The sequence below is a fragment of the Strigops habroptila genome (genome assembly GCF_004027225.2).
Source record: "Strigops habroptila isolate Jane chromosome 13 unlocalized genomic scaffold, bStrHab1.2.pri S16, whole genome shotgun sequence".
Lineage (NCBI taxonomy): Eukaryota > Metazoa > Chordata > Aves > Psittaciformes > Psittacidae > Strigops > Strigops habroptila.
In genome coordinates this window covers 9,976,022-9,995,100 of record NW_022651054.1, presented here as the reverse complement: position 1 = coordinate 9,995,100, position 19,079 = coordinate 9,976,022, and the positions used below count along the sequence as shown (strand labels likewise).

Sequence of the window (19,079 nt, the reverse complement as noted above, 5' to 3'; positions counted from 1 at the left end):
TCAGTGGCTCTGCACCTCGTTGTCACTAGCAATTGCCACCTTTTCCATCACACGCAGTGGGTTCATTACAATTCCTAATATTTTCATTACAATTCCTAATATTTTACTGGAGAAATCCCACTCAGGCTGCTCCATTCCCGAGTTCTGCGCCATTTCCAATCCAAATCCCACGTTTCTGTGACTGAAATCTCATTTCTTCATGTCATAGGGAAAAGACACTTGAAAGATGCACCTTTTCCTCCTTTAGTTTTAATGGGATGAGTTGGGTACAGTGTTGAGTGACGCAATTTACACCAGGTTTACACAGCCTCACCCTCTGAGTTATGGTTAGGGCGGGATTACCGTGTGCAAGGCTGTGTCACCAGCAGTGTGACAAACAGGTCCTGTGTCCAGCTCTGCGGGGAACAACACAAGAGGGACGTGGAGCTGTTGGAGTGAGGCCCCGGAGCTGCTGCGAGGGCTGGAGCAGCTCTGCTCTGGAGCCAGGCTGAGAGAGCTGGGCTGGGGCAGCCTGGAGAAGAGAAGGCTCCTGAAGGGGAGACCTTAGAGCAGCTCCAGTGCCTAAAGGGGCTACAGGAAACCTGGAGAGGGGCTTTGGACAAGGGATGTAGGGACAGGACAAGGGGAAGGGCTTTAACCTGCCAGAGGGGAGATTGAGATGAGCTCTGAGGCAGAAGTTCTTCCCTGTGAGGGTGCTGAGGCGCTGGCACAGGGTGCCCAGAGAAGCTGTGGCTGCCCCATCCCTGGCAGTGTTCAAGGCCAGGTTGGACACAGGGGCTTGGAGCAACCTGCTCTAGTGGAAGGTGTCCCTGCCCGTGGCAGGGGGTTGGAGCTGGAAGAGCTTTATGGTCCCTCCATTCCAAACCGGCGATTCTATTCCAGCATAAAAATACCAAAAGCAGCATTTTACAACAGGAGCGTTATTCATCTCCTCACCCCTGACCACCAGAGGGAACTCTTGCAACAAGAGTCCCAACTGCTCGCAGCAGAGAAACCCAAATCTGATGAAAACCTCCATCAACTCCCGTAGTTCAGTGGTTCAGATGAGAACAGGAGCAGACGGGGTACAAAGGTGGGGAATGGGGAAAAAGCATCCCGTGGTCAGAAGGAGACTTTTTGGTCAGAAAACTAAGTTTTTAGTCCGAAACTAAGTTTTCCAGAAAAAACTTAGAAAAACACTAAATTTTGCCATGGTAAGAAACTTCTGATTTATTTGCTTGAAGTCTGTCAACAATTGCACAGAACGAAGGTCTTGCTGCTGTGATTTAACGCTCCTAATATCCTAGCTTCACATAAAGCACCACAAGCAGACACAGGAGCAGGGAAGCCACCGGGGAATGGGGACTCTCAGGGTGCAACTATACCCTCCTAACGGGATATACTAAACGTAGAGACGAGTCCTGGCTGCTCCCGGGCGACAACGAGCAGCTCCCCGGACACTGCTCTCGCACCGGGGGGATAAACCAGCCCTGGAGGCGGCCGCTCCCGGCAGCCCGGAGCGGGGCACCCCCCCGGTACCTCACGGCTCCTCCTCCCCTCAGCGCCGCGTTCCCGCCTCCCCGCAGCCCCTCACCGCGCATGAGCCGCGCGGGGCGATGATGCCGCTTCTTCCCCGCGTCTCCCGTCTGCGCTCACATCCGGTAGGTGAGGTCAGGGCAGGGTCCGCCATTTTGGGTGGCGGGGCTGGGCGCGGAGCGGGGCACCGGCGGCCCGCGGGCGGTGTTGGGGGGGGGGGTGCCCCATGGCCGGGCAGTTCGACTCCGAGGACCGGGCGAGCTGGTACTGGGGGAGGCTGAGCCGGGCCGAGGCGGTGACGCTGCTGCAGGGGCAGCGCCACGGGACCTTCCTGGTGCGCGATTCGGGCACCATCCCCGGCGACTTCGTGCTCTCGGTGTCCGAAAGCTCCCGCGTCTCGCACTACATCGTCAACAGCCTGGGGCCGGCGGGAGGCCGGCGGGCCGGCGGAGAGGGCCCTGGGGCCCCGGGTGAGTGACACCCCTCACCCCCCCCCCTCTTCCACCAAAGGGCTGGCGGTGCCCCGGCGGGGAGGGCAGCCCGGCCCCGGTGTGCGGCTCCCCGCGGGCGGCGGTGCGGGTCGCGGAGCTCTTTGTGGTGGGATGAAGTGGTGGTTTGGTGCTGGGGCTCTTGACTGAGCTGAGCCGCCTGCCTGCACCTGCCTTCCAGCCACCTAACACCTGATAGTTAGGCGTTCCCTGGAGTTGAGCGCTTGTTGGAGCCCTCCTGACAGGGCTGTACAGCCCTCCTGTAGCGCTCACCCGTTCTTTTCCTTTCATAAACCGGTTAATTATAGTTCATAGATACCGTGTCAGTTCGGCCAGGGCACGGCTCGGGGGAAGTGTCACTTAAAAGTGTGGATTCTGACGAGATAGTTTTGTGTTAGAGAGCAGAGTGAGGCTAAATTTCAGATCATGAATCAAAGTATTATGTGAGTGGTTTAAGGAGTGAGAACTCTTCGGGAATACAAATCAGATGTGAAGTTCAGGAGGTTTTCCCCTCCTATATCTTAAAAGGGAATGTTTGATGTTATTCCTCAACCTAACATCTGATATGACAACGATGTGTTTAAGTGTAATGCTTATAGAGCAGAAGACACTGATTGTGCCAGAGGGAAAACCATGGGAAGCAGCAATCTGCAATGTCCAAGTGCAGTTAAATGAACAAGAGCCCAAGCAGCATCCTCCGATGTGTAACAATGTGTAATACAAAGGCAGTGGCATGACTGAAGTTATAGTGGAACTGCTCAAGTTTGGGTATTAATGCTTGCAGAATGATCTGGGTGTGTTGCTATCATCTCAGAGGGGAACCAGCACATGATTTGGAAGTGTAGTAAACCTGTGTAATAAGAGATCTGCTGAGCTGCTTTGGCAGAGTAAGCAGTGTGTGAATTGTTACAGAGACAGTTCTTCCTGGTGTAGCTCTGTGGTTAGAATAAGAGACCTATATCGGGAAGATGCAACAGAACTTGTTATGAGAAGGATTCTTCAGCCTCTGCACAAGCTGTAGTTAAGAAGGAGATAATCTAAGAAAAACAAAACTGTTGCCAATAGGTTTGCACTGTTACACAGTAATTTCCCCTGCTCAGGGGAACATTTCCTATTGGCAAATTTGGGAAAGCCCGAAATCATGGTGTTTATCCCAGGAACCTGTGACAGAGTGCACCCAAGGCACAAAAAGCTCCACAAGTTAGAAATTTAAGGTGGCTGAATTCAGCTGGAAGTGGAAGTCATTACTGCTGTGGGTAGTAAAATGGTTTGCCACAAGATGTGGTGGATTGCTCATGGTTTTGTGTCTGAGAGGACAGAGGTTTATTGCTGTAGGTTTATGTATTGAATTGTTAACATGCATGACTGGTGTTACACAGAGCAGAATCGGTTACCAGGATGGCTTGTTCTGGAATCCAGCCCAAGAGGATTTTAAAGACAGTGATGAACAACGCTGGAGGATGTGTGTCTGTCGTTTCTGAGCAGCTGTTTTCCAGAGAGCAACTTATCTCTGGAAAACCAGTGTTTTCCATGTTCCTGTGGTATCACTTTAGTACCATACCCATCCTCACTTAATTGTGTTACATTCCTAAGCTCAGTAATGTTTGTGGCATTCCATGGCTGGATTATGTTAAGGGTGTTAAAACACTGGAGTTTTTGGTGGCAGTTTTAAAAATCACTAAATAATTCCCATTGCATAATTCCCTTCTGTTTTAAATGTTTATCCATTTTAGAAGAGTGGCTGCTATTGTAGCTGTGTTGGCTGTTGGCACAATAGGCTTAATAGATGTTAAAAAGTACAATTATGCTTTAGTTGGTCTCTTTTGATTTCCCCTGGATGTTCTGAGGATGGGTGATGCATCACCCCTGCACCACAGATACTCCTGTGCTGAGATTTTAGTAGTTCCAAATAAATCATGCCTCCATGCATTGCTCTCCCTTCATGCTCAACCCAAAGAAGGTGCTGGGGTGTCTGTGTATTAAATTAGACTTCAAGTGTAATTAAGGTTTTCTTCCAGGAAAAAGTAAGTGGGGGGATGCTCTGCAATGGGAGGGAGATGGAAGCAGTGGTAGGAGATTGGAGATGGTTTCCCGTTTGGATAGGGAAGCTAATGCAGTAAAATGAGGTAAATGTTTGCGGATTGTCATGTCTATTGTGGTCAAGCTAAAGGAAGAACAACTTTACTGTGTTAATCTTATGGTATAGTTTTTTTAGCAATTAATTGTTTAGTGAGTTTCTCACTGGGAAACCTGAATATGCCACATCAGGTTTTTAGGTTGGTTTTTGTTAGTCTTGGTATGTGTGTATGCAGTTCGTGACTGATTTACCACTGCTCTGTGCAGAATGAATGAGATGAGAAGCTTTGGCTTCCCTAATGTAAGAGGAAGCCAAAAAAACCCTGTGATACTTTGATCCATTTCCAGACTATAAAATAGACTTGGTAACTTGTTGTTAAATTCACCTTTTGCCTGACATGCTGCAGTTTGTAACTTCTTGCAGGTGATTTTTCAGCATGAGGAAAAAAGAATTTAACAGACATTCTCAAAACAGCTGCATCTTCCTGAAATGTTTTAAGGCCATTCAGAGAAAACAGGGTAAATCACTGGATTATGGGAAAGAGAAACACTCTGTTTCCAATGGAAATTAACAACTGAATAGGAATTAGGGTATCATTTGTTATAAAATATCACAGTTAGAAACAAGACAGAAGTACTCCATGCAGGCATTGGCATGGCCATGGACAATAGAGGAAACATTGAAATGCATCATATGTTTGCAATTTGACATATGAGTCCAGGGTAAAAATGTATGATATGCACTAAACCAAAATGCCTAAAATATCTACAGAAAGATATGCTTTCTCTTGAAAGTACAATGTAATAAGGCCAGAAACCTTGTACTGTTGTAAAGTTTGTCTCTCTAAAGCAGGACATTATGACAGATATAATGTAGAAGGTGGTGTTTTCAGTAAGTTTGCATAGTAAGAACATGCTGTTTGACTTACATGTCTAAATCACTTCCATTGTGACTGTACTTCCTGGAATCGTGTAGTATTTACCTAATGATATCCATACTCAGCTCTGTATGCAGTGTCTTTAGGTATGTGTGAGCAGTATGGTTTAACTCTGACACTTGGAGGGTTTTGAGGCTTGCTTTTTTGTTGGGATTTTTAATTTTACTTTTTACATTAAAGTCTTAAAATGTGAACTATTGGAAGCATGGAAAGTGTCTACATAGACATCTACTTTAATCCTCTGGTTATCTGCAGAAATGTTATATGTGTTATATATATATAACTCCTGTAAGAATATTCTCCTGCTGTGCTTGGAGCTGTCTTCAGGAGGCAGTGAATGGGGTTTTACTGGTTTTATAGGGTGTTCATGGGTACTTAATTGTTTTACTCAGCCTTGAGTAGGGAGGTACTTGAGAACAAGGAAAAAGGTGTCCCTGTGGGGGTGGGGAAACACACAGGCTGGAATGTGATGCCTTCATAGCAGAGTTCCAAATGCTCCAGGAGGAAACTGGCTTACATCACTGTGATGTCTTGCTTTGAAATGAGAGCCTCCTGTCTCAGTACTCTGCATGATAAGAACAGCTTTTCTTGCCCAAAACATACTTTATAAGTAGGGGAGGAGGGGGCACCCATATAGACTAGATCTAGAAACAAAAATGAAAGTCTGTGTTTCTGGGAGGTCTTCCCTGCGCTGAAGAGGAAAGCTTGCCAAAGCTTAGGAATAAAGAGAAAACTGCCCCATGGTACTAACACAGTGGGAGTGAAGAGAGAAATATAAAACCCCTGAGACATATGAGAAAGTGAGAAGTTGCTCTGTGGTTACACCACCTGCCCACACTCTCAGAAGCAGAATATTAGGTGGTTTATACCTTTACTTCCCCAGTATATATCCACTATTTAAAACAAACATAAGCAATCTTTTCCAGACTGACATGAAGCCAAGGCAGTGTGAAAGTGTTTTGTCAGGAAGGAATGCGCATCATAAACAGAGAACTGACAGGGTCCAGATTTGAAACCTTCATTCTGGGACACTTTGGATTTTAACTCTTTCCTCACCTTCTTGAGAGCAGAGGTTTCACTGGCTCTTCTGACATGCTGGAATGGCTGGAATCACTAGGAATTAAGTCCTAGTGCTGATGGAACTAGGATGGAATAAGTAAGAAAGGTGATACTCAGCCCTTTGTGCTTCTCATTTAAAGGCGCCATCTTACGAGCTGAGTAGTAGAAAGAAGCTGAGGTGCAAGCTCAATAGCTGTTCTTCCTTTGGCTGTGCAGAGCTGGGAAAAAGGAGGGTTATTCCTCCTGCTCAACTGGTTGTCCAGCTTTAATAGGAAGTGACTAAAGTTCCTCCAGTAGCTACGCTTACCTTTACACGCCTTCTCCTCTTCCTGAGAGCCCTCAGAAGATGCAGACAATGTGCTGCTCAAACTTGTGCCTTCAAGAATCCCAGAGTCATGAAGGGAAACATTTCCTTTGCTGCTGTAACTTTTTCTTGTGGTACCTCTTGCCTTAATTTTTCCATTGGTCTACAGGTATGAGAAGTGTTGCAGCTCAAACAAGAAGCTGAAGAATTCCTCTGAGCCTGAAATCTGTTAATCTTTGCCTTTCATTAAACCAGGGAATGACAAAACTTGGAAGCCCGTAGTGAATAGAATTATTTCCTCACTACATAAGTGAGCATCATTCAGCTCTTTACCTTGTAGCCAAACAAGAGTATACACAAAAGACTTAAACTGATGAGACGTTTATCACTTGCTTGGTAAGGGGTAGTTGTATTTTATTTCCAACTGTGTTTTCCCAGCTGTGACTTTCAACCATTTTTGTCCTTTTTATGCCTATTTTAGCTGAATTTAGAAGCCTTCTATTTAAATTCTCCAGGCAATGACCAGGTTGCTGCCTTTATATTCTCTGATTTGGATTAACCTTGTAGATTTGTTTGTTGTGAGGAGGTTTGTTTGGAGGGTCTCTGTTCTCTCACTCCTATCCAGTTGTGTGAAATGTCTTTTAGAATGTGATTTTCCAGGACACAGTACACTGATCTCAGTCACTCCTTCCCCATACATAAAGTCACAGTGGATTTTCCTCTGAGAGTCCAGATTTATTCAGGTACGTTTGGCAGCTATTCAGGCTGTTATGCATTAATTCAAGAGGGTGAACCTGTTCAAAAGAAAAAGGGTGTGGGGGGAAGACATCCCCAAAACCCTTGTTCATCTGAGTGATGACTTTGGTGCTGACAAGGCTGATGAATGTTACTGAATTGCTCATTTCCTGTGAGTTTTAAAGAGATTTCTGTGTGTACTTTGCTGGACACTGAGATCTCAGCCTCCTGAGTCAGTTTGTAGCAGGTTTTATGGAGGTGAATTAGTGTTTCAGGCTATAGATTTCATGTCTGTGTCTGTGAACTTACCTGAGATTCAGTTTTCTCCTTATGACTTCAGGACTTATGGTCCTCCTAAAGTTTCCTCGACTTCTTCTTTTGACATAAGTGTCTACACAAGCCTTGATCCTTAAAGGTTCTCATCTAAAACAGCAGCAGATGTATGCTCGTGTTGCTGTCGCAAGGTTTGTCTGAAACTTGATGTCTATACCACTTGTTACAAAGCCCAGCTTCCTGCTTCCGATGCTAGCGGAAGCATGACATTCCCAGATATTATATGCTTATGTAGTGCACATATGCTCTTGTGAAGCGTGTAGGGGTGCTGCCTGTCCAGCCAGAAGTCATCTCCTGTGAGACCACAGAGCTAAGAACTGCCTCTGAGGTGAAATTCCAAAGTTCTTGCTAAGTCTGGAGCTGTAAGTTACATCCCATCAACAAAACTTGGAGGGGGGTTTGCATCTTTTCAGCATCACACTTTGGGAGAGCGAGGTGGAATCTTACTTCGCTTTCCATGCTGGGTTCATATTTCTTACTGATAGTTACAGTAACTTCCTCGTGTCTTGTGATGCCAGTTTCTGTTTTGGTTTTTGTATTTTTAGAGGGTATTGCTTCTGGGTTTTGGCTCATTGCATTTGTGCTCATTTCTTTTGCAAGCCTTTCAGGGCAGTTAATGCATGCAAATAGGCATTTTCCAATGACTTAGTTCTGCTGCTTTGAATTCCCTGTAACTAGCGTCACTAATGTGCAGGTTCCTTCAGAACACTTCAAAACTTATTTATCGGGTGTATGCCTATGTTGATCTTACTGAATCTGCCCCTTTCTCTATTAGAACCCCTTTTTAGTCTCATGCACTGTTAGCTTTCCATGCTGACAGTGCTACTTTGAAGGGGGTTTTGGATCAGTGACAGCTTGAAGAATTCTGCTAGCTTTGTACTGGAGAGCTCAGTCTCAGAACTGTTAGATATTCCCTGCAGAGAACCAGACTTGCAAAGTAAGCATCTCTTTCTTGCTAAGAGTTACTCATTAAAGCATCAATCTTTTTCCCCTCCACTACCCTCCCCCAGCCTTCCACAATCCTTCCCATAACTGATTACAGTGTATGGGGCTTGTGGAAATAGAACATCACGTGTATGGTTTTTCCCCAGCTGAGCCTGAAGAACATAAAACGGGGAAAAAAAAGTGCAGCACACATTGAAAACTAATGGATATCTGCACTTTGATACTTCTAATGACTTGAATGTGAAAATCATCTGGATTTTAATGTATTTGAGGTTGAGGTTTATAGCTTAGGCTCCATCTGACAAAGAAACTACAAGACTTGAGATTAAAAGACTAAACTATACTTGTTATGAAAACATACATTGTTGCTTTGCATTGCATCAGACATCATGTTCTTTAATGGTACCTTTTATCAAAAAGCAGCTCATTTGCTCAGTCACGTAAGTTGTTCACTGCTATGCTAAACAGTTTGCTGTGGTGTCCATGCCTTTAAGCCAAGATCCATCACAACAGGTAAATAACCATTATTGCAATGTGTCCTGTTGAAATAACTTTTAAAGAACCCACCTTCCTTGAAATCGCACCAAAATTTCATTTGTTTCCTGGATTTATAGTATAAAACAGGAAAAAGGGAATTGTCTTATCGAATGTACAGGCTCCTGAGAAACTCAGATGTACTGAACACTTTTATCTGTTGGGTCCATATAACCCTCAAGGAAACGGGATATTTTTAGCCTCATTTGGGAAGTTTGGCAGTGCCAAACAATTTCTTTTTTTCCTTCTTTAACAAACTCTTTACAAATAAAACTCTATCCTCACGATCCTGATAGTGCTGTCTTTGACTAGAAACACACAGAAGAGCCGAATAGGATAAATGTTGATCTAAAGATGACCAAATTCACTATCAAATAACGTATCTGTAAATATATTTGTCTTTCCAAATGTTTTACTTGGTTTTAACTGTTGTGTGCTCTCTTTGACATGTGACCTTCTTCTTTCAGGGTTGAATCCCAGCCGATTTCGAATAGGTGACCAAGAGTTTGATTCTTTGCCATCTTTACTGGAATTCTACAAAATACACTATTTGGACACTACAACCTTGATAGAACCAGTTTCCCGATCCAGGCAGAATAGTGGTGTTATCCTCAGGCAGGAGGAAGCCGAATATGTGCGAGCTCTCTTTGACTTTAATGGAAACGATGAAGAAGATCTTCCATTTAAGAAAGGAGACATACTGAAAATCCGGGATAAACCTGAAGAGCAATGGTGGAATGCAGAAGACAGCGAAGGGAAGAGGGGAATGATACCTGTTCCTTACGTCGAGAAGTATAGACCTTCCTCTGCTTCACTATCTGCTCCGATTGGAGGTAACCAGGATAGTTCCCACCCACAACCACTGGGTGGGCCGGAGCCAGGGCCCTATGCCCAGCCCTGCATCAACGCTCCGCTCCCTAACCTTCAGAATGGCCCTATTTATGCCCGGGTTATCCAGAAGCGAGTCCCTAATGCCTACGACAAGACAGCCTTGGCTTTGGAGGTACATAATGGGCAAAAAACTTAGAAAGAAGAGATCTGTTCAAGGGATTTCCCTTTCAATCACGTTCTAGTTTTGTAGGAATAAGAAAGGGAAAAGCATTGTAATACTGGTTTTACATCATGATTAATAAGTTATGGATAAAAGCTTTTTTTGGAATGAATAAGTGACTAGAGTCACTTGTAGACTAGAGTTTGATTATTGTAGCATGTTCAGGTTACTGAACCAATATCGTGTCTTTTGTTAAACATCACTAACATAAGTGTTTCCCCATCCATGTTTTCACTTCTGAAGTCTTTATTTTAGGGGGGAGGGAGAGGGAGCAGTTCATAAGTTGTGTGTCTGAACCTGTGTTCACTGTCTCTTGCCTCACCCCAAGCTTTAAAAGGTGTGCTGGGTTGTTGCTGGGTTGTTTCTTACCTTCTTTTTTCCCCCTAATCTGTCAGCAGTTTAAAAGCAATCACTGGAAGCATTGAGAGTCACTTGAACATTACACAGACTGAGAGGATGATGATCACGCATTGGTTTCTAGTTGGTGAAGCAGGAACACATAGTTCATTAGGGAGGTCTCCTGTAAAGCAGTGATTGATAGAATATGATTTGTAATAAAGCAGTGATTGATGGAGAATGATTTGTAATAAAGCAGTGAGTTTCCCTAAGGTTGATTCACTTCCTGATACAATCAAGTACTCGACCATGCCCCTTTTTATTACTTTCCTCTTAAAAGGAGACTAGAGTGCTCTATCTCTGCACATCACATAGTTACCCCCCAAGTTATAGCTGAGGAAATTGAGACTTAAGGTATTCTCAGTGGCAGACCTTTGCCTTAGGATGCTATGTAAATGGATTCCTTTAATCTGGGCTTTCTTTGAGCTAAAGGCTCTGGAATTTCCTGATACCTAATTGACTTCCTGTTTATATAACATTTTAAGTACTTGGGAAAAAACAGTTTCTGTGCTGAGTCAGAGCATCTCCTCTTCACTCTCAAATACTTCATTTAATTGTGTGGAGCACAGAAGGCACTTCAGTGATGTGGCAATTGGACGTCTGTGTCTTTAGTACAGAATTGGCACAGGCAGCACATTCTACAGACCTAATGATGTACAATCTGGGAGATGGGAATATCCCCATTGTAGATAAAATTTGTCTAGGGAAGCAGTGTAAATACACTCCGAGGTGCTATTGTATTTCTGAATTGATTGGCAGGATACAAAGTGTAACGTTTTGGGTTGAGAAACATGTCTAGAAATTTATGCCAACTCACCAGGTTTTGGGGAAGTGTGGAGATTTTTAAGCTTCAGACTTTACACAGCCTAAACCACCATCTTTTTCCCTTTTTCTCACTCTATCCACCCAGCCACCTCCTGGAGCTTGGAAATACTCCTGAATTGTGGATTGTTGCAATTACCAGATGGTAGATTTTCTTTGAGCTGCATATTTATCAAAACCTTCTGGGTTTCTTTCTGGATTTGGTTTTAAGCTTTCATTTAGTAGTGTACTAGCAGTGTTCTCTTAAGCTTAATTTAAAGTGGATCCCCCCAACACTGCCCAACTCCCAGTTTGATAGCATAGAGTGGGAAAACACTCATAATCCAGGCCACTGTGAGCAACTTTGAGTGAAAGCAAAATCCTTTACACGCTGAAGAACAGCTTGTGAGTGCCTGACCTTATGTTAGTTCAATCCTCTCCACTGCAAGCCACATGATCTGTCAAATGTGCTTTAATGTCCTGGTTAATTTTCTTCCTAGTAACCTATGCAGTGCTGTGTTTTGGCTTTAGTCTGAGAATAATGTTGATAACACACCAATGGTTTAGTTGTTGCTTAGCAGAGGTTATCCTAATCAAGGGCTTCTCAGCTTCTTATGCCCTGCCAGTGAGGAGCAGAGACGGGACACCTGACCTGAACTAGCCAGAGGGATATTCCATACTATGGAATGTCTGACTCAGTATAGAAACCGGGGGGAGGTGGCTGGAAGGAGCCAACTGGGGCTCAGTGGTGAGCTGGGCATTGGTCAGTGGGTGGTGAGCAACTGTGCTGTGCATCACTTGTTTATTCCTTTCTCTAGTATTACTGTTACTACTACTATTATTATTATTTCTCTACCTTTATATTAGACCAGGGGCCTTCGTAGTTCTCATAGGCTTACTTAAATGGTTACTAGTTGACATGTTGAACCTCTTGGTTAGAATGATATATTCCTGTCTTCCTACAGCTCTAGATTTAAGAGTAGTAATAACAGTGGTAGTTCTTTATTCTGTACATAATATTGCATGACATAAAGTGTGAGCCATTCGTCACTGCTTCTCAGAGGCTTTCCCAGCTTCTTTGCAGCTTTTATCATTTCAAATCACGTTACCAAGTTGCTTTCAATGTCTGTAAAGGAAAAACCAGCAATATGCACTTCACTCTGCAAGTTTCTCTTCATCTTGTCTATCAAAGTACTGTTTCTTGTTGTCTCCTTTTTTCCCATTTCCTTTCACCTCATTGTGTTCCTTCTCTGTTTAGAGATCTCTTCTTAGATAGCTTAGTAGAAAGCATTATGTGACTCTTACCAGTCCATTTTTGCCCAGACCTCTTTAATAACTATAAAGATAGAAAGTGGGATTCTTTCCAAATTAAAACTCTTATCCTTAAGTCTGGCACTATTCATGGGTGGGGGTGGATCACGCTGTTACTCTTAAGAAAACAGATTCTTAATATCGAACATTTTTGGTCCAAACTGTAAACAGAATATCTGTCCTCTTATTTTTAAACTGACTTGGTTTTGAAGAGCTTAAGGAAGGAGAATCAGATGTTCTAATAAGGGCTGTGCTGTGTTATGGAAAAAGATTCAGCAGGAGATAAGTTACTTTGCTTGTATCTGGACCTGTTCAAGGAGTTGTCAGTCTATATTAATTAAAAGATAGGAGGAAATGAGATCAATCCATTTATTGTTTTTCTTTGTAACAGTAGCAGAACTCTGCCATCTTGACCTTACCAGAGGAGCGCTTGGAAAAAAACCACAGCATTCAGAAGTCTTCACATGAACCTTCAGTTTTGCTTTGAAGCATATGGGGTGTATTTAGATTTAAAACTTCAGATGAAGACTGAGGCAAATCTGGCCTTTTAGCAGGGGGAATTTTATTCCTGAGGTGCTGTTCTTGGTGGGATGATGTGCAATAGACTAATGATACCACAAGTCAATGTTAAAACTGAAGAGAATTCAGAGAGAACATCTAGTCTAAATGCTTTAAAACTCCTGCACTTGTAATAACAAGTGCTCTTTCCTTCCTAGTGGGTTGGAGGTTATAGACTTTTCTGTTGAAGGCTGATACATGAATTATATCCAGGTCTGAAGCAATTCACAGTTATGTAGGATAGTGATGATTCTGGTGATGGTTGTGATTAGGAAATCAGATTTTCTGCTTCTAGTATTGTCACAATTAATCTTCTCCTTGTTAAATTATAGCTGATGTATTGGTTTGGTCAACTGAGGTTTTTATTGGTACAAGCCCCTGGTGACTATTTGCAGTAGCAAAATTACCCATCCTGCTTGATTCAATTCCTAAAGAGCTGAAACAAGCATTCAGCAGTCCAAGAAGGCTTCCTTTTGCCTGTAGCAAATAAATAAGAGGATTTTCTTCGAAATATGATTCATTAAAATGTCTCTCCTAATGGCTACAAAAGGAAAAACTGGAGTCCCAAGTGTGCCTCTCATTACCAGAGAAGTAACTATCAGAGGTATGGGAAGCTGAGTTAAATGTCCATGGAGTAGTTTGGATTTATGAACTGTTAAAAGCTGTTCTGGCAAAAGATTGCAAGTGATTAAAACGTTTAAAATTAATGGATATTTGTAACATCTTAAATTGTTTTCCTTGTTCTTCATTCACTGCCTGGAAAGTGAGAATAATGAGATTCTCTTCCGGATGAATTTGGAACGCAGTAATGAGCATCTGTGTAAACTAGTAATTGTATATTCAGTGAATTTCTGGATGAAATGTGGTAACACTTGTGGCTGTGCCTGGAGAGTTTATTTACAGTATTAGTGAAAGAAAATAGAGTGTATCTGTCCCAAAAACATTCTCCTTCTGGGACCTGGGAAGAGTTCTGAAAACTGCTGCATGTTACTTGTAACTAGGATTATTCATAGAATTCTAGAGAGGGGTAGAAACGGGCAGACAGCTTTTCAGTGTTGCACTTAACACCTCTCCAGTGACAGTCTTTACAATGTAAATTGTGCTGTCTTAGGATGTGTAAGTGCTCCTTAATTAAAGTACTCTTTAAGATTTAAGTTTTAGGGACTGATTAGACCTAGACTTGCAGCCCCGACCTGAACTACCTGACTGCACAGCCTTGGGAAAGGGACTGCTGTGCAGTTCCCCACCTTTGTCAGAGGGAGACAATACCTTTAGAACTGGTTATGTGAATATTAGGTTGGAGATTAGAATACGAGAGACATTGCTGTGCTTTTATTTACTGTGGTACATGAGAACTGGACACTTTGAAACTAGAGCATATTGTTTCATTGGTCTGTAGTAACCATTCTTTTTCTAGCCAAACAATTCAGGTATAAGAGGGAAAGAGCATTAATTGTCTTTACTATACCCATGGTATAGTAATAATCTGTGGCTGGATTATCTATCTATCTATCTATCTATCTATCTATCTATCTTCTATCTCCCACTTACCCAGAACTTTTCCAATACAACCTGAAAAGCTTTTAGTGGAATTTGCAAATTAAGGAGCTGTTTAGCTTGCAGATTACCCCTGCAAGTCTTCGGATGGAGCACAAGCAGAGTGCAAACCTCTGTCCGTTCAGTGCCATGCATTTATTGCGATGGTGCTCTGGCAGGTTGGCACTGGATCACAGGCTCTTCAATTTAGGGAGCTCTCACCTGATCTAGGTACGCTTCTTCCTCTCTCTGCTTCCTTCAGGAGTGAATAACATCAGGTGGTAGGCTGGTGTATCAAAAATGCTCAAGACTAAAACTACTTTCTATAGAAGTTTATCTGGTCCACTTGGGTTTTATAATAGTAACACGTCCTTATTTCCTACCCTGCAGGTCGGTGAGCTGGTAAAGGTCACAAAGATTAACGTGAGTGGTCAGTGGGAAGGAGAGTGTAACGGCAGACGTGGCCACTTTCCATTCACGCATGTCCGCTTGCTGGATCAACAGAATCCCGACGAGGACTTCAGCTGAGTGTGGCTCAACAGTTGCGCTTCCAGATGGGAACAATCTCCACTCGTTTTTATTGCAGATGCCATCAAGACTATGTTCCGACAGATGTTGAAAGCGGTATCGCTTGTCTAAGCATTCTGATAACCTGCAAACCCCTGGGACTGAACACCACCATTCCTTAATCAAGGGTCATGTAATTCAGGGTACGACAGTAGATAACTCGTGTGTCAAGTGGCAGAACTAGTACATGATTATAGGTTGTAATGCCTGCTCTGTCCATGTGCACAGCAGACTGGACCTTGCCAGCAGCAGCAGTTGGAGAAGGCAGTAATGTAGATGTTAAGGTAACATTTATAGCTCTCTCCGGTCCTATTGCTTATGTTGCTTCTTCCTCAGGCAATGAACATCAACCTTAGACAATTCAATATATAGATAGAAATGTCACAAATTTATCCTGGAGCTTTCTCCATATTGTTGTTTTTTCCATCCTGAATCCTCTGTCCTGGAAAGGCTGTGGAGTACTTTGCGTGGTCAGTTAACTGTGCGCAGTACAGGTCCACGTAGAGCCCGGTGGGGACAGCCTTATGATTTATTGATGCTCACCATTTTAATGGTAAATGACAGGTCAAATCAACCTTGGAATTCTAGAAGTTTGTGGACACTAGATTGATTCCTTCAGTACTGTTGATGCTTCAAACATAGCAGCTGATTTTAAATGAAAATTTTCTATTAACACACCAATAGCTCTTTTTATCCACAAATAGAAAGCTTATGGAAGTGTAAACATCCATATCAGTGCTGAAACATACGTGCGTAGCACTTTAATGCATAGCTTTAAAGCAGTGTTTGAGTCACTAAATATACTAAAACATTGACACTGCTTTCCAGTAAGATTAAATTATATAGGGCCAGTTTTAATTTCTCTAGAGTTCTTCAGTAACTCCTCTTGTACAATACTCTTACAGTACAAATCAGTGTCAAACATGGTGAACTGACAAACCAAATAGTACTTTTTATTTTAAAGTTACTCTGGGGACTCTTCTGGTTTAATTCCCATCTGTAAAATATTTGATAGTGGATTCCCAAGGATTTTATTTTTAATAAACTAATGGAAAATACTTGTGTGCTTCTGGATTGATTCTCAAAAGGCATAATAAGAGTAAATATGGCTTCCTAGCTCGTAATGAGAATCAGTGCATTGAATAGGTGGTGTTATGCACTGCTTGGTTTTGGGTTTTAGTCTGTTCTTCTAGTTATCTGGTTTTCTCTAACATAAATCAGAATGGATTCAGTAAGTTTTGTAAACTGAAATGAAACACTGAAGTAACTCCCCCTTGCCTGTACCCTGGATTGTTTTCCAAGCACAGCACTCTAGTGACCAAACTTAAGCAAACAGATTTTGTAACTTTGCCTACAGTGTAATCCATACACAACAGTTTTTCTGAATAGTAGCAAACTGAAAATGTTTTTTGGGTTGATAGAAGCCATGTCCTGGAACAGCTCATTGGTTGTAAACGCTGCGAGGGCTGGTTCACATGGCAAAGGCTATTGCTGCAAGGCACCGACCCAGACAACAGAATCCTGGTAACACTTTACCTCAGAACTGTAACATGCTGGAAATCATAATATTTCTGTTCTATTTAAGTACTAGTTGTTTTACTTCAAAACTAATCCATCAGCAAGCCTGACTACTTTTCAGGTAATGGGCACTCATTAATCTGTAGCCTAACACCAATGTTCATCGTGCTTTTCCATCACCAATCTCATAAGCACTACTGAAGATGATGAGGAAACTGACAGTGGTGACAGAACAGTAACAGAGAATTGCAGTACTACTAGTCTAGCTCGGGGTGCTCTTCTGGTTGGAGTGATCTGCCAGTGACTGTGGGATCTCTTCTAGCTTAGGACAAGATTTACTTTGAGGAAAAGAATTGAGAAACTAACTCTAGGTCCTGTAACACGTTGGTTTCTTTAAGGCTCATTTGTATTTTTCCTCTGACCTTGATATTTACTATGACTCTTTGTTTTTTCAAGAGCTGCACTCTAAATAACAAACTTAATACCGAGTTTACCAGTGGCCCATTTAGGCTTATGTTGCAAAAGAAACATAATGAACTGTGTGTTCTTACAGTGACACGGTTTGTTCTGAAGTACTTTTTCCAGTTGCAGCTGATGAAAGCCCAGATGTTTGTACCTTTCCAATCACAGTTATTTTAAGATACCAAAAGAACATTTTTCACCTGGTTTTATTATGCAAATCTTGCCTTTTTAATACAAAAGACACAAACTGAATTAAGTAGCAAATACCCTGCAAACTTTGTAGATGTGTTTTTGTCAAGACTGTATAAATATAAGTGTATATTTGTACACTTGGAAAGAGCAAATGAAAGCAACTAGAGGAGTCTTAATAGCTGCTGTCGCACTAGAATCCTAAGTTCTTGTGAAGCAGCTTTTCTTAGGCAACTGATACGTTAATGCAACTGTTTTCCACTATTCAGTTCTAAGCCGAAATGTGATTTTTGTTTCATAGGTGATAGAAATGAGTATGTTTGCATTCGGACGAGATAGACATTTCAGCTTCTCAGAGCTCCTAAAGGAAAATAGGTAGAACTTCTGTTCATGAACATGTAGATGAAATCCTTTTGTGGCCTTTGTTTATCCTCTTCTCTTTGTTCCCTCCCTCCTCCCGGATGCGTGCAAAAAAGAATCATTGCTAAGAATGTTGGTCACAATCTTTTGTCTCTCCTTGGCTGTGGTTTTGGTCTCTTGTGCATAGGCAGGTGTTAGAACTAGAATAATCATTTCTAGAAATACACCGTGAAAGCAGAATGCTCAATTACACTGTGTTCTCCTGGTGCATTTACACACTATATCACACTAAAAAGTACAACTGGCTGCTATGGTTTTTTTAATCTCTCTTTTCATTTTGGTAAACCCCAGCCTTTTTACTAATATTTGCCCTGGTTAAATCTTGTTAATCTGTTTGAATTGTATTTGTTAATAATGCAAATATTTCTAATCATCTTAAAACACTTCATTTTTGTTAATGGTTTTGGGGAAGGATTCTAACCAAACCAGTTTGAAGAAAAATATGAACATGTGACATTGTATTATAACACTATCCACTTTCTTGACAGTTAAAGTCTTTTTTTTTTTTATTTTTTTTGTAGCATGTAATGTATATGTTCATAGTACGTGAAGTAAATAAAAGTATAGCCAAAACTCTGACTTGGTGTCATTCTCCATCCGCTGTCATTGGGATACTTGCATTACAGATAGAGCAGTGGGTATGGCATTTTGAATTGGCCATACTCATACAAAACAAACACAGATGGCAGGCAAACCAAGGTAACTAAAATAACTCATCAACCAGTAAGAGTTTTGTGGTCAAGTAAAATCACCAGTAAAAACAAGGTGACTTTCTGTAATCAAATAAATTGCTTGAGTCAGGGAGGTGGGGGAAAAGTATGTTCTCACTGCAAAAGAGGACTCATGAAGAATGTTAAGATGGGACTTTATAGCTGTTAGTGTCACTTCTACCTACACAGGTGAATCAGGAAAGAGTTTGGGGGTTCTTTGGGTGCTGTGTGTCAGTTTGGAAAGATAAAAAGCTGTTTAATCATTCTTAGAATTGGTAGTGAAAACATACATTAAGTTATACAAATTGATACCAGTGCGAATCTCATACAGGAGTGTACTAATGGGTCAGGATGACTTCTCTCTGAGGGTGGGAGAGCACTATTCCAATGAAAAGCTCAGATGTGCAGTGTGCTGTCAAGGGAGGAAGCACCGAAAATGAGGACCAGAACGCCTATATCCCATGGGGGAGAACATTTGGAACATGAACTTGCATTAGACCTACTTTTGCCATTGTAATCCTTAAAAACTGCAAGGGGACAGTGGCCTCTCAGAAAAGAATCTTGGTGGCACTGCTGTACATAAAGCCAGTTTAACTTGGGGTGTACACCAAAGCACAGTTCTAGCTCCACACC

The 19,079-nt window shown here is 42.3% G+C and overlaps 1 protein-coding gene across 2 annotated transcripts; it reads left to right on the top strand.

The window, feature by feature from the left end:
- The first annotated feature begins 1,633 nt into the window (after positions 1-1,633).
- Positions 1,634-18,315, top strand: CRK (CRK proto-oncogene, adaptor protein). Of its 2 annotated transcripts, none has more exons than XM_030472586.1 (3): positions 1,634-1,985; positions 9,395-9,930; positions 14,971-18,315. In XM_030472586.1, exons 1-3 carry the CDS (start codon positions 1,742-1,744, stop codon positions 15,106-15,108), a joined length of 918 nt encoding a protein of 305 aa, XP_030328446.1. In that variant the 5' UTR covers positions 1,634-1,741; the 3' UTR covers positions 15,109-18,315. The 2 variants fall into 2 exon arrangements, with proteins under 2 accessions (XP_030328446.1, XP_030328447.1); XM_030472587.1 differs by having other exon boundaries at positions 1,653-1,985; positions 9,395-9,760.
- Positions 18,316-19,079: the final 764 nt, after the last annotated feature.